This window comes from Rhincodon typus, chromosome 34, assembly GCF_021869965.1.
Source record: "Rhincodon typus isolate 14 chromosome 34, sRhiTyp1.1, whole genome shotgun sequence".
Taxonomy (NCBI): Eukaryota; Metazoa; Chordata; class Chondrichthyes; order Orectolobiformes; family Rhincodontidae; genus Rhincodon; species Rhincodon typus.
This window is the reverse complement of record NC_063365.1, coordinates 25,172,540-25,188,286: the sequence shown is the minus strand read 5'-3', so window position 1 is coordinate 25,188,286 and position 15,747 is coordinate 25,172,540. Positions and strand designations below refer to the sequence as shown.

Sequence of the window (15,747 nt, the reverse complement as noted above, 5' to 3'; positions counted from 1 at the left end):
CAATGATAATCCCCAGGATGTTGATAGTGGGGAATTCAGTGATGGTTGAATGTCACCATGGAATATCAAGGGGCATTGGTTAGGTACACGAGGGAAAGCAAGGCTCTTCATGCTGATTCCTGGGATCCCCTTCCTGCAGTGATGAAGGGTCTAGGCCCGAAACGTCAGCCTTCCTGCTCCTATGATGCTGCTTGGCCTGCTGTGTTCATCCAGCTCTACACCTTGTTATCTCAGATTCTCCAGCATCTGCAGTTCCTACTATCTCTGTGCATCCAAATTTCCAGCTCGCCCTGGATTCCATGCGATCTAACCTTCCAGAGCAGCCTACTATGTGGAAACTTATCAAAGGCCTTACTGAAATCCATATTGACTATGTCTACCACTCTGCCCTCATCAACTTTCCTGGTCACTTCAAAGATCTCTAAAATTTCAAAATTTGAGAGGCATGATCTCCTACAGATGAAGCCATGCTGACTACTCCTAATCAAACCCTGTCTTTCTAAACGCATGTATATCTTATCCCTCAGAATCTTCTCAAGTACCTTACCTACCATAGATGTTAGACTTACTGGTCTACAATTCGCAGGTTTTTCTTTGCAGCCCTTCTTGAATAAGGGCACAACATTCGCTACCCTCCAGTCTTCCAGGACCTCACCCATGGCTAACCATGATACAAATATATCAGCCACGGCTCCCGCAATTTCTTCTCTAGCCACTTGCAGTGTTCTTGGATATATCTGGTCAGGATGAGGAGATTTATCCACTTTCATGCATTCTAAAACTTCCAACGCCTCCTCTATTGTGATATGGACTGTCCTCAAGAAATTGCAACTAACTTGCCCAAGTTCTCAAGTCTCATGTATTTCTCTACAGTAAACACAGAGGAGAATTATTCATTGAGGACTTCACCCATCTCCTGCGGCTCCACACATACATGTCCACTTTGGTCCTTGAGGGGTCCTATTCTCTCTCGTTATTCTTTTTCCTTTAATATACTTAAAGAATCTCTTTGGATTCACTCTAATCTTCTTTGCCAAAGCTATCCTGTGTACCCATTTCTCTTTTCTGATTTCCTTGTCCAGTAAATTCCTGTATCCCCCTATATACTTCGAGGGATTCCCTTGATCCCAAATGCCTACACCCGAGTATGCCTCCACTTCTCTTCTGGTCAAAACCTCAACATCTCTTGACATCCAGAGTATCTTACTCCTGCCAACCTTGCCCTTCACCCTCACAGGAACGTATAGACCTTGAACTCTAGCTACCACACTTTTAAAGGCCTCCCACTCGCCAGAGGTCCTTCTGATTTCAAACAAACTAGTCCAATAAACCCCTGCAAGCTCCTATCTAATTCCATCAAAATTCACCTTGCCCCAGTTTAGAACTTGAACCTGTGGACCACTTTTATCCTTCTCCATTACTATTTTAAAATTAATAAAACTATGGTCACTGGTCCCAAAATGCTCCCCGACTGTCACCTCAGTCACCTGTCCTGCTCTATTTCCCAAGAGTAGGTTAAGTTTTGCCCCTTCCCGAGTAGGACCCTCTATATACTGCTTGAGGAAACTTTCTTGAACACATTTAACAAATTCCACCCCATCTAAGCCCTTAACACTATGGCAGTCCCAATCTATGTTAGGAAAATTAAAATCCCTCGTTATGACAACCCTATTGCTCCTGCAAGTCTCCCCAGTCTCCCTGCATATTTGTTCCTCTAATTCCCGTTGACTATTTGGGGCCTATAGTACAAACCTTGTAACATCACCATCCCAGTCTTATTTCTTAGCTCCACCCACAAAGCCTCACTGGATGATCCCTCAGTTATTTCATCCCTGACTACTGCTGCGATTCTCCCCTTAATCAAAAATGCAACTCCCCCACCCCTCTTTCCTCCACCTCCATCCTGCCTAAAGCACCTGTACCCTGCCAGTCCTGTCCCTCCCTTAGCCATGTTTCTGTAATGGCTATAATATCCCAGCCTCACATAGCTATCCACGCCCTGAGTTCATTGACCTTACCTGTCAGCCCTCTTGCATTGCAATAGACGCAATATAATCCAAAAGGTATTCCTCATTTCCTGTCCTGTTCCCAGCCTGAACTGTCTCTTCAGCTTGGTATTTCTGATTACTGTATCTCTTTCCAGCCACTCACTTACCTCCCTGTTGTTGAGGATCCCACCCCACTGCCAATCTAGCTTAAACCCCACCTTGTAGCACTGTCAAATCTGCCCACCGGGATATTGGTCCCTCTCCAGTTCAGGTACAACCCGATCCTCTTGAACAGGTCACCTCTGCCCCAGAAAACATCCCAATGATGCAGGAATCTGTATCCCTGCCCTGTGCACTAATTCTTTAGCCATGCATTCATCTGCCATATCCTCCTGTTCTTACTCTCACTAGCACATGGCACTGGAAGTAATCTCTGGATTACTTCCACTGTTTTGATATTCTAACAGCGTATTAGATGTACTTTCAAAATATGGTTATTGTTATTCTGACAGTTTTTATGGGCCAGCCATGACAGACACCGATTGTTCATCAACGAACCAGGGCATCAAGTGATCATGTTTTAGATACAAACGTGCTGCTTATATATCAGGCGCTTATGTAACACAGTATGGAACTTCCCTGTTTTTGCACCACAAGCTCTGGGTTCAGGTTCCGTTCCAAGATGTGACAGCTAAGGAAGATGCCTTCACACTGTTACTGAGCAGGATGTGCATCAATTTGCAAATCCTTCCTTCACATGCAAGTGGCAAGCAATAAAAGTTGGCGAATTTCCAGGTCAGCCATGTGATGGAAAATATTGAGAGTGTATACAATCATTATCTGTTGTTCCAGGCCACAATATGCATGTAAGAATGTAGGGCTCCATAAAAAATTCAAGATCCTTGCAGAGCTGCTTGGCCCAGTTGGACAGGTTGCTGGCCAGCACGCTTAAACTGATGTGAACATGAGGGGTTTGATCGCCGTTCCAAGTGGAGTGGATTCTGGGCCTGCCTAAGTACTCTATCCTTAAAACTGTAGATCAGACCTGCCCTCAGTAAAAATACCAAGAAGCAGCTTACATGTTCAATAAATGCTTTACTTTTAAGTTACAAAGAAATTAAAGGACAATAGTTACTAAACTGTGATAATTACCGCACAAGACATGATTTGCAGTGGTTATATATTCAGTAACAATTCCCATGAAGTTAGTCTTTGTTAAGACTTTATAACTGCACCAAATTAAGTAATGCTTCAGTGTACAGTAACAGAAGGGAAATCATAGAAAATTATAAGTATTAGGAATTTGGAAGTGAGCGAGCAGGGAAGTGGCAAGCAGATGGCATAAATGGGTACAGGACAATCAGATGAATTTCCAGAGAGCAAAGGGAGTGAGGAATACAACGTGGAGGTAAGATCAATTGATCAGAAAGGTCTATTATACCCGATAGGTAATTATTTATGAGTTTCAATGCACTGCCTCGCTGCTTACTCTCAATATCAAGAATCAGTTTTAATGGTTACTCATCCACTCTTAACAAAATAGTTCATAGGACAGGGAACCGGTCAAATTAATCTTTTTGTGGCCATTATTTTTCTGGTACTATCTTTTAATTGAATGCACAACAATGAAATATTTCACACTGTATGGAAATAAATACTGGCTGAATCAGACAGCCCTTGTTCTTGGCAGCAGGGGATCCTGCATTATTTATTCCAATTTGACTTTGTAGAGCCTGCAGGTGGAGGAAGGTTAATCTCAATCTGATCCTTGCAATAGGTGCTGAAATGTACCTCAGCTAGCCATGAAAATGTGCAGCAAAATATAACTAATACAAACAAGTTGTCAACATGTGCCCCCTCAAATTACTTTTAAAATGTTTCTACAGATTTCTGGATGGGCTTCCTGCCTGGCATACAAATGCTTCCTGCTAGCAGACAAATCTTGCTTCATGTATATTTGTATAGGGAGGAAAAAAAATTATGCTTTTACATGCAAAATGCAAACTATTGTGGATTTTTCTTGATAGGCAGCTGAGGGATGGAAAGCAGCAAACATCTACTTGCAAGTCAGCTGCTGGCTAAATCAGAAGCACAATAAGCCTTTTAAACGTTAAGTTTAGAAAAGATGCAGAAAGATACAATTTGTCATTGAAAAATCAAAAATATAGCCCCAAGTTAAATACATTCTGTGCTGCAGAGTGGTATTCAGTGAAGAAAAGAGCTTAAAATACTTCTTACCAGATCAATGCATCTCTCAGTCATTCCCCAGTCCATTTTCCCAACAGCAGGAGGTAAGTATAATCTTCGATAAAGTCACACTACATAACTATTGACTCAAGATGAGGCCTGAGTTTGAATCGTTTTGAACATTAAAAAGACAAAATGTCCTTTAAAGTAATGATGATAGGACTCTGACTGTGTATTCTAAGTGGACTGGACCTAATGTCAAATTGATCAATAAAAACCTGAACAAAAGGATGGATTGATAGCATCTAGGTGTTTCATTGAAGTGCCAATTATCCCTAAATACAAGAGTAACCTTATTCTATGCAGCTCATCCATTAGTAACAGGCCTGTGATATCTATACACATTTGATTCTTTTCATCTCTGACTTCCATGGAGGAAAGGAAGCTATTAATCGATCTCTGTGCCAGGTGTCAATCCAGGACAGTGCAATTAGAAGTCCTTTGACACTGCACCACCCAGTTCAATGTCGGATGCAAAATGGTTTCATCCACCTTTCAACAGAAAAGCTTCACTTCCATTCTGACTGAGCTACCTTCTAACCCAGAGCCTAGACTTCTACCTCAGCTCAATTCATCTTCTGCTTTAATCTACCTGGTTACATTCCTGCTAAAGTAGCAAAGAATAATTAATATTCTAATGCACAGTACTACATTTCAGCTTTTAAAAAGTTGGCAATTTCTCTGATGGTCATAAAGAGAGTCAGTATCCAGCTGTCTCAATCATCATCTAGCTTTTCCTAGAGGTGGGACAGAGATAAAACAAGTCTGAACAGCTCTGACGAAGACTCATTTAGACCGAAAACATTAGCTTGCTCTCTCTCCACAGATGCTGCCTAACTCACTGTGATTTGAAGCATGTTTTTTTGCTTTCAGTATAGATTCCAGTATCCGCAGTAATTTCCTCCTGCTAAAACAACTTGCCTGTCTTGGGGAAGGGGTGGTGAAAATCCAGCTCTGATCCTACATTGCTGTTTTCTTAGAATTAGGAGCTGACATAGTTACAATGGCCTTGAGTATCTTAACAGTCCTAATGTTGCCATTCTAGGCTGAGATATGCAGATTTTTAATCAGTAACAGAAACAAACATTTTAGGGAAAAGGAAGAAAAGTGTAGTTGAAGGTTATCAGATCAATCATGATTCAGTGACTCAATGGACTGAATGGCCTATTTCTGCTCCTAAACATATGGTCTTGTATTCAACTCCCAAGCAGCAATTTGAATCCTTGTATTATTTGTCATTAACTGGATGATACTCCCCATGCTGTCACATCACAGGATACATCTCTAAAGACATGGGAAAGATTGGGGAATGGGAGTTGCTGTGGACTGTGGTCTACAACACTCAGTTCGAATGTTGCTTAGGCAGAACTTGGTGTTGGAGTATGAATGTGTCCTTAGACATCTCCTCCCAGGTCATTGCAAACCAGTATTCCTGAAGCATTGAAGTGTGGTCGAGCCATGGCTTAATATAGGCTTGGAATAACTTCCCTACTTTTTAATGCTATCTCTCTAAAAACAAAGTCTAATGTTTGGTTTGTTTTTTTTTTAAAAGGTATTGCTAATGTGTGACACAATTTTTAGTGACTGGTGTATTTTAGAAATATCCTTTTCTTAGTCCTGACTCACTTGGAGCTGCTGCCTTTGTCACAGACATGACTGTTGTCAACTTTTCAATTACTTCTGTCAACATTTTAAAAGGAAAATTGTAAAAAACTAGTTCAATCCAGTGACCAGAGATTAATTTGAAATTTGCAGGCTTCTAATTTTTTTAGGCACTTCCTACATCTGAGTTCAAGCCAAATCCTGAGATAAATGATATTTCACACCAGTTTGTTTAAAAGATCCCTTTCATGCTTAATAATTGGATCCTTTCATATCATATTTCTTAAATTTTTGTTCATTCCTTGAGGATATGTTCAATTTAAATTTCATCAAGGTTGACCTCACAGGACTCAACAGTGAAAGCCGAGCTTGGAATTCTAGCACTGACAAATAATTTATTAAATCTTTACATCGCTATTCGAACAATGGAGAGATTTCTCAAGCAAAGGTCAGTAGGCAGTTACAACACGTACTATCTTCTGAGATAACAAGGTGTATCTTCTTAAGGGTCTAGGCCAAAAACGTCAGCTTTCCTGCTTCTCTGATGCTGCTTGGCCTGCTGTGTCCATCCAGCTCCACACCTTGTTATCTCAGATTCTCCAGCATCTGCAGTTCCTACTATCTCTGCTATCTTCTGATTAGGTTAACATGTTTCCATCAACACTGGGTTACCCAAACACATGATCCATATTTCCAGTGTTTGTCAGGGATCTGTGACACTTCAGTGATGTCATGGGGAAGCTGGAGTGGTGTTGGAGGTCGTCAGCAGCGGTGGCAGAATCGAGGACTCCTGGCTTCAGTAGGCCCAGAGCCTGGACTCAGGAAATCAATGGACTGTTGACTGTGGCAGAGCTTGGTGCCTGGAGCCAGGCTGTAGCCGGCCCACTGTGGGAATGCGGTGGGTGGTGGAGGTGAGGCCCTAGCGTGGATTGGAGGCGAGATTCAGAGCGGTCTGGAGTTGAGGTCCCAGCACAATCTGCTTGAAGGACTGTAATGCTGAACTTTTTATTGTGCTATTTTTCTAATTTAATCCTAAAATCCTGTACCTAGGTACCTTTGTACCTAAGTTGGCACCATAACTGGTAACTTTGTAAATTTTTCACTTCACTCATGTGAGTACATGAGACAACAAACCTAATTCTAAGAGGAGTGCAGAAGGGGTATTTCCATTCAACTAACCCCCAAGTCATGACAGAAAAACAAAGAAAGTTGAAAAGAGTCCATTGGACTGTTTAAAGAGGTGCATGGAAAGAGCTATTTAACAATATTACCATCACATCAGAAGTAGTACTAACAAACTGATGGAGCTGCGGCTGATAAATCTCTGGCTCCAGATAGACGTCATCCTAAGTTTAAAAAAAAGAGGTGACTAATGAGGTAACGGATGTGTTGATGTTAATTTTCCAAGATTTCCTAGATTCAGGAAAGGTTCCATTAGACTGGAAAGAAGGGAGGGAGGTAGAAAACAGTTAGGTTGATATCCATCATAAGGAAGGTGTTAGAATGACTTATTAAAGAGATTAAAGCCATGCAGTCAGAAAATCTAAAGGCAATCAGGAAGAGCTGATATGATGTTGTCAAAGGGAAATTGTGTTTAACCAAATTATTGGAGTTCCTTCAAGGACTAACATACACTTGTTGATCAAAGATACTTGGATTTCCAGAAGACATTTGATAAGGTGCCACATCAACAGTCAGTGTGGAAAATGAAAGCTCATGGTGTGGCAAGTAACACAGGATGTGGGCATTGCTGGCATTTACTGCCCGTCCCTTGCTGCCCCTTGAGAAGGTGGTGGTGAGCTCCTTCTTGAACTGCTGCACTACAGCACCTTCCAACCCATGACCACTTCCATCTAGAAGGACAAGGGCAGCAGATACATGGGAACAGCACCCTCTGCAAGTTCCCCTCCAAGCCACTCACCATCCTGACTTGGAAATTTATTGCCGTTCCTTCACTGTTGCGAGGTCAAAATCCTGGAATTCCCTCCCTGTTGGCATTATGGGTCAACCCACAGCAGGTGGACTGCAGTGGTTCAAGAAGGCAGCTCGTCACCACCTTCTCAAGGGCAACTAGGGTTGGGCAATAAATGCTGGCCAGTTAGCTACACACACATACCACAAATGAAAAAAAAAACGTGTTAAAAGTTGACCCACAATGCCCGCAGGGAGGGAGTTCCAGGATTTTGATCCAGCAACACTGAAGGAACAGTGATATATTTCCAAGTCACGATGGTGAGTGGCTTGGAGGGCAACTTAAAGGTGGTGGTGTTCTCATGTATTTGTTGCCCTTGTCCTTCTAGGTGGAAGTGGGTTTGGTTTACTAAGTTAATCCTGGGTTCAGAAGGACTTATTATGAAGACAGGTTGAGCAGGTTGGGTTTGTACTCATTAGAATTTAGAAGAATGACAGGTAACATTATGGAAATATATAAAATTCCACAAGAGTTAAAAGGAGATAGCAAATTCCAATTGTGTCAAAGCCAATCTCAATTGATCAGTCATTTGAGTCACTTAAAAGAGCTGTCACTAGACCCACCAAGTCCCATAATGAGTATTGCATGATGTCATAGCAACAGGAGTTGAGTGAATATGGTCTCCCTTCTTTAATAACATAGATAAAGGGACACAACATGCCTTCCTTTACCAAAAATTAGCTGATGCTGTTGGAGGTGGTGTCAAATGGGTGAGAATTGGCATTGTTTTCAATTGGGGTCAGACTCACCAGCTGTTGTTGCAGTTGTTCTATGATCTGATCCTTTCTCTTCATTTCTTCCTGTAACCCTTGGATCTCACCGAGTAGCTCATCAGTCTGGTCATGAAGACAAACAGCAGGCCATTAGGGTACAGAGATTAAACAAAAGCACAGATTTATTTAAGGTCGTGACAAGAATTCAGGATTGCATCAAATATATCAAAATAAGAAAGGATAGTTGGAATGCTTTGATTTCCAGTTGATTTTTAGGGTGCTGGGCTCAGTCATGATGCAGAAAGTCAGCTACCGATATCCAATGCTTTCGCCAAACTTGTCTCCCTTAATCTAACATCCCAGCCAAGCTGGTGCTTGGATGGTATTGTCTTCTCTCTTCTAGGCAGAGTAGAGACCTATACTGCTGGTATAGTCTGGTATATACCCCAATTCTGAGGAAGGGTCACCAGACCCGAAACATTAACTCTGATATTTTCTTCACAGATGCTACCAGATCTGCTGAGCTTTTCCAGCAACTTTGTTTTCGTTCAGAGATCTATACTGATCAGACAGAGCTCTGAATCAGAAATGAACCCATTGAACAGAGTCCTGTAACAGAAATATATCCATCAGGCCTGGCCTTCCTTCTGGTTTAAAAATATTGAAGGATGGCCCAATAAAGGGTTTTAAAATTATGTAGACATTTAAAGGGGTATAAATAGAGTTTATGTTTCCATTTTTGAGGAATCCAGAACAAAGAGTCACTAACATAAAATAGTCACTAATAAATCCAAAAACGATTATTCAGGGAGTGGTTAGAATGTGTAGCTCCCTATCAGGTAGAGTAATTAATGCACTAATGCATTTCAGGGGAAGTTGGGAAGTCAAAAAGAACAGGAGGTGATGATGATAAAGTCAGATGTGGTCAGGTTTGAGAAGGTTTGTTGAGAGCATAAACACCAATATGGACCAATCAAGGCAAATGGTCTGCTTCTGTGCTGTAAATACTCTAACAGGGAGCCCAAAGATTTTTTTAAATTTTTTAAATATCTGTCATAACAATGAACCATCAACTTGCAATAAATATATCACCAAAAAGCTGAATTTAAATCTATTGTAATATAAACTCTAAGGAACAGAATAGGTATGCAATATGAAAAATAGTCAATAGAGGAAGGCACTGAGAGGGACAGAATAATGAACAAAGAAATCTCAATTAAATAGAAATCAATGGGAAAATAAAGTAACCAAATTAACCCAAACATAGTCACCAGCATTAGAGAGATACCGGACTGAAATTAAATACTACTAAAATAAAATATCTTGTCAACCTCATAAATTAATGTTAGTCATCAATTGCAATAAACATGATTTAAATTTCATTTATTTACTTCCTGCACTCCCACATTTACTTATTTTAGTCATTATCTTCCTTTGCCAGGGTCTACTCTCTGTCCAGGACATTTACATTTTCAAGACTTACGTCATCTTTTGTGCTGTATTTTTAACACAGTCTATTTTATCTGTGGAAAAGGTTGATTCTTTATCCATATTATCTGCTTCTCCAGTGAACAGGCTGGTACTTCTGGATGTGATTTCTTTGCTATAGTTATACAAATTTGTTAGCAAATCACCCCATTCCCAGGCATTTACATTACTGCAGTGTAAGGTGAATGTTGGAGAAATTCAGTGAAACGTTACATGTGAAACATGGCTGCCATTTATTGGCGTTGCACACAATATCAATATTCCAAATCTGAATGAGTTGTGTCAACAGATTCCAGCATTTTTTCAGCACAGTCCTGGTCTCCCACATCCTTCGTAAATGTGAGGTCATTCAAAAAGCTACCTAAGTCTCAATGGCAAGTCCCATTCCTCTTTGACCCCCCTGGGCTCATAGATTTACATTGGCTTCAGTTTGAACAACACTTTCATTTTAAAATCCTCATCCTTGTATTCAAATCCTACCATGGCTTGGCCCTTTTGATTCGCATAATCTCCTCCAACCCAATGACTCCCTGACAGGGGGAGGTGATGGCCTAGTGGTATTATCGCTGGACTATTATTTCAGAGACCCAGATAATATTCTGGGGATCCGGGTTCGAATCCCACCACTGCAGATGGTGGAAGTTGAATTCCATAAATACCTGTAATTAAGAATCTAATGATGACCGTGAAACCATTGTTAATTGTCGGGAAAAATCCCATCTGGTTCACTAATGTCCTTTAGGGAAGGAAACTGCCATCCCTACCTGGTCTGGTCTACATGGGACTTCAGACCCACAGCAATGTGGTTGACTCTTAACTGCCCTCTGGGCAATTAGGGATAGGCAATAAATGTAGCCAAGCTAGTGACGCCCTCATCCCATGAATGAATAAAAAATATCAGTGCTTCTCTAATAGCGGCCTTTTGTGACCCTCAGTTCAGTTGCTTTACCACTGGTGGTTGTACCTTTAGTTATCTCAGTACAAGCTCTGCAATTCCCTTCCTACACCACTAAGCCTCCTTCATTTCTTGAAACAAGTTTCTTTGATCTGATCTAATACCATGTTAAATGATTCAGTGTCACACTTGGTTTATAATATTTCTGTGGCGCCTTGGAACTTGACATTAAAGATATTACATAAATATAAGTTGAGTTGTTTGTAATAAGTGTAGTTTGCAAACAAGCTTCCACATAAAAATAGGTTCATGACCAACAGAGAGCAGTCTCTATTTCTTCACATTATATATATTACTGTGCTCAAGCTATGGGCACACAGTCTTAGAAGCTCCAGCCACAGAGAAAGAATGGCTCCTCTACCTTCTGCCCCACTCCATTAAACCTGCTGACAAATTCTTGCTGGATCCAATAGCATCTGTTTAGTTGATAGATAGGTCCATAAATTTTCAGGATGCCTCAGGATGGTGGTCAAATCTGTTTAATGGCCAGATCTGCAGTCAACCTACATACAAAACCATAACTGACTAATTAATTGTAATTTACAGAATGTAACTGTCTAGTCAGTTATTCTTAACCACTGGAAAAAGTTATTATGCCAATATGCTCAAAACTGAGAATCTAATCTGACCAGAGGCGAAGTCTATAAATGATAACTAATGTTACTAAGCTAAACAGTCTTAAACTGATCTCCTCAACACCTCTTGATGACTAATAAACACAGCAAGGGATCTTTGTGATTGACAGTATAGATAAACGTTTCAGTGCAGGACTGCAACATTAAATTAAGGAAAGCTACTCATGAACAAATAATTTTAGATGAAAAACAGAACAGTTTGGAGCTCCTTTCCACTGGGTAGCAGAAATAAAACTCTGCCAGTCATCCTGAAGAAATAGTTTCCCATTCATGTTTAATTTCTTCCTGGAGGCCCAGTGTCACTTGTATTCTTTTAATAAAATACTGTTCTGTGCTATGTATCATTCAGTCAATTTTTTTTTTAAAAGAAGCAATGGGACTGTATTGTGATGATAAAACAGCAAGCTGCCCCAGGCAGTGCATAAGGTAGCCATGTTAAGCAAATTCTCGGGAGTCAAGAAAAAGGTTAGGAAGAAACATGTTAAAAATAAATCTTGAAAATATTTGACAAGTTTCAGATTTCGAATGCTTTTCAATCACTGGAAAAGAATGCCTGGGTTTTTGCTTTTGTATGGGATGTGGGCACCATAACAAAACTGGTATTTGTTACTCATCCCAAATTGTCCTTGAACTGATTGGCTTTGCAGGCTACTTTATAAGTTAAGAACTGAGACTCAGTTAAGAGTCAGACGTAGTGCTGAGGGTCTAGAATCACATGTAGGCCAGGCCAGGTAAGGATGCCAGATTTGGAGATATTAAGTTTAGTTTTCTCTCTCAAATCATTGACATGTGATGTGAATGGCTGGGGGTCTAGCACTAACCCCTGCGGTACCCCACTAGTCACTGCCAGACATTCAGAAAAAGACCCATTTATTCCTATTTCTGAAGAACGGTCTCGAGCTAAAATGTCAGCTTTCCTGCTCCTCTGATGCTGCTTGGCCTGCTGTGTTCATCCAGCTCTACACCTTGTTATCATTTATTCCTAGCCTTTGTTTCCTATCTAATAACCAGTTTTGTATTCATCTCTGTACACTACCCCTAATCTCATGTGCTTTAATTTGTGATGGCCTTGTGGTATTGTCATTAGACTACTAATCTAGAGACTCAAGCAGTGCTCCGGGGACATGGGCTATAATCCTGCCATGACAAATGGTGGAATGTGAATTCAAAAAAACTCTGGAATTAATGATGACCATGAAGCTATTGTCAATTATTGGAGAAAACCATTTGGTTCACTTATCTTCTTTAGAGAAGGAAACTGCAGTCCTTACCTGGTCTGGTCTACATGTGATTCCAGACCCACATCAATGTAATCGACTCTTAACTGCCCTTTGGGCATTTAGGGATGGGCAATAAATACCGTCATCAGTCAATGCATTGGTTTTAATTTTCCAAATCTCCCTAGATTTGGACAAGCTCTCGTTAGAGTGGAAGATATGCAACTCCTTTATTCAGAAAGGGGAGGAGACAGACAGCAGGAAAATACAGGCCAGTTAGTTGAACATGTGACATAAGGAAAATGCAAGAAGCTATTATTAAAAAAACTTACAGCAGAGCATTTTGATCAGTAAAATATAATCCGACAAAATCAATGTGATTTTGTGAAGATAGCATTATGTGTAACCAATCTAGTAGAGTTCTTTGAGGAAGTAGCATGTGTTGCAGCCAGAGGGAATCCAGTAGATGGACTGTACTTTGATTTCTAGAGGTATTAAATAAACTGCCACATCAAAGGTTATTGTAGAAAATGAAATCTTGTGGTTTTGGGGTACTATATTGGCATGGATGGGAGATTGTCTAGCTAACAGGAAGCAGAGAGTAAGTGTAAATGGATCTTTTTCAGGCTGGCAAGATAGAACAAGTGGTGTGCCACAGAGATCTGGAACCTCAATTGTTCACAATTTATTTAAATGACTTGGATGAAGGGACAGAAGTATTGGCTGCCAAACGAGCTGACAGCACAGATAGGTAGGAAGCAAGTTGTAAAGAGGGCATGAGGAGGCTACAGAAAGATGTAGGCAGGTTAAATGAGTGTGCAAAGATGTGGCAAATGGAGCATAATGTCAGAAAACATGAAGCTGTGCATTTTGGCAAGAAGGATTTGGAATTCTCATCCACAAAGTGCCACAACGCAGTCCTCGTTTGATCCACCATGAATGGGTAACAAATCAGTATACTGGAGCTTAAACAGATTAAAATAATATCACCCAACAGAAACAGTCCAGACAGTATTGTTGTCAGACAGAAAATGATGTCCTGAAAAGATAGTTTGGGCTGGAATAAAATCCAGATACCAGAGTTGAGATGGGAGTATTATCCTCCCTTTACCCATTCTCCAGCTATCCTCTCAGCACGTTCACAAACTAAAATGTAAACACATTTAACAAATCTACTCAGTAATCATTTAAGTGATAAATTATACTGGTGTTGCTCTCTCTGGCAACTATTTTATTGTATATTAAAATGCAATTTAAGAGAAAACTTAATATAGTGACATAATCATTTATATATTTCATTTAAATTTTAACTTTCACCCTGAAATCAGACAACTCCATACATTTCCAGAACACTTTCCAGTTTATACTTCCTTAAAAAGGACAATTTACAATCGAATCAGAAATGCTACTGTATAAATTAAGACAAAGAATGCTTTATGTCAGAAATTGGCAATCAAAATTATTTATAATATAATGCATTAAATTCTTTTATTTTCCCATATACAATATTTAAAGTAGGCTAATCAGCAATGTTTAATAGCTTCTTTTACTAAATTATCAGAAATATATTCAATTATTTTAGCACCAATATGCATTGCTCAGCACAAGTAAAATGCTACTTTTCCAACAAAAATGATTGTGAACATTATACATTGTGAAGGCATGTGTTTTCTTTCAAATTCGTTTGTGGGACATAGATGTCACTGGCTGGGCCAGCATTTATCACCTGTTCCTAGCTGATGTTGAGAAGATGGTTGTGAATGTTTTCTTGAACTGCTGCAGTCCACCTGCTGTAGGTTGACCCACAATGTCATAAGGGAGGGAATTCCAAGATTTTGACTGACTGACAGTGAAGGAACGGAGATATATTTCCAAGTCAGGATGGTGAGTGACTTGGAGGGGAACTTGCAGGTGGTGGTGTTCCCATGTATCTGCTGCCCTTGTCCTTCTAGATGGAAGTGGTCATGGGTTTGGAAGGTGCTGTGGAGGATCTCTGGTGAATTTCTTGAGTACATCTCGTAGATAGTAGACTAGTACTGCTACTGAGTGTCATTGGTGGAGGGACTGGATGCTTCTGGATGCAGTGCCAATCAAATGGGCTGCTTTTTCCTGGATGGTATCAAGCTTCTTAAGCATTGTTAGAGTTGTACCCATCCAGGCAAGTGGGGAGTATTCCATCACACTCCTGACTTGTGCCTTGTAGATGATGGACATGCTCTGGGGAGTCAGGAGGTAAGTTACTTGCTGTAATATTCCCACCCTCTGACCTGCTCTTGTAGCCACTGTGTTAATGTGGCAACACCAATTGAGTTTCTGGTCAATGGTAAGACCAAGGATGTTGACGGCAGAATATTCAGTGATGGTAACACCACTGAATGTCAAGGGGCAGTGGCGAGATTGTCTCTTATTTGTCACTGCCTGGTATTTGTGTGCAGCAGCTTTGATGTCAAGAAGCTCTTTTGCCCATAACCAGAAGTTGCTGGAAAAGCTCAACAGAGCAAGTTGTGAGGAAGGGTCACCGGACCCGAAATGCTAAATCTGCCTTTTTCTTCACAGATGCTGCCAGATCTGCTGAGCTTTTCCAGCAACTTCTGTTTGTGTTCCTGATTTACAGCATCTGCAGTCCTTTCAGTTTTTATTTAGCTCTTTTGTCCATGTTTGAACCAAGGCTGTAATGAGGTCAAGAGCTGAGTGACCCTGGCGGAACCTAAACTGGGCGTCACTGAGCAGGTTATTGCGGAGCAGGTGCTGCTGGATGGTACTATGATGACACCTTCCATCACTTTTCTGAGGATTGAGAGTAAACTGATGGGGCGGTAAATGGCCAGATTAGATTTGTCCTGCTTTTAGTGTACAGGACACATTTCAGCAATTTTCCACATTGTCGAGTAGATGGCAGTGTTGTAACTGTATTGGAACAGCTGGGCTTG

The 15,747-nt window shown here is 40.6% G+C and overlaps 1 protein-coding gene across 4 annotated transcripts in view; it reads right to left on the bottom strand.

Moving 5' to 3' along the window:
- ccser2a (coiled-coil serine-rich protein 2a) overlaps positions 1-15,747 on the bottom strand; it is a 632,026-nt gene that overhangs the window by 163,582 nt on the left and 452,697 nt on the right. For all 4 annotated transcript variants that reach the window (XM_048616386.1, XM_048616383.1, XM_048616385.1 and 1 more), the window contains exon 8: positions 8,559-8,645. In XM_048616386.1, coding sequence (XP_048472343.1) covers positions 8,559-8,645 — 87 coding nt within the window. The remainder of the gene's footprint in view (positions 1-8,558; positions 8,646-15,747) is intronic.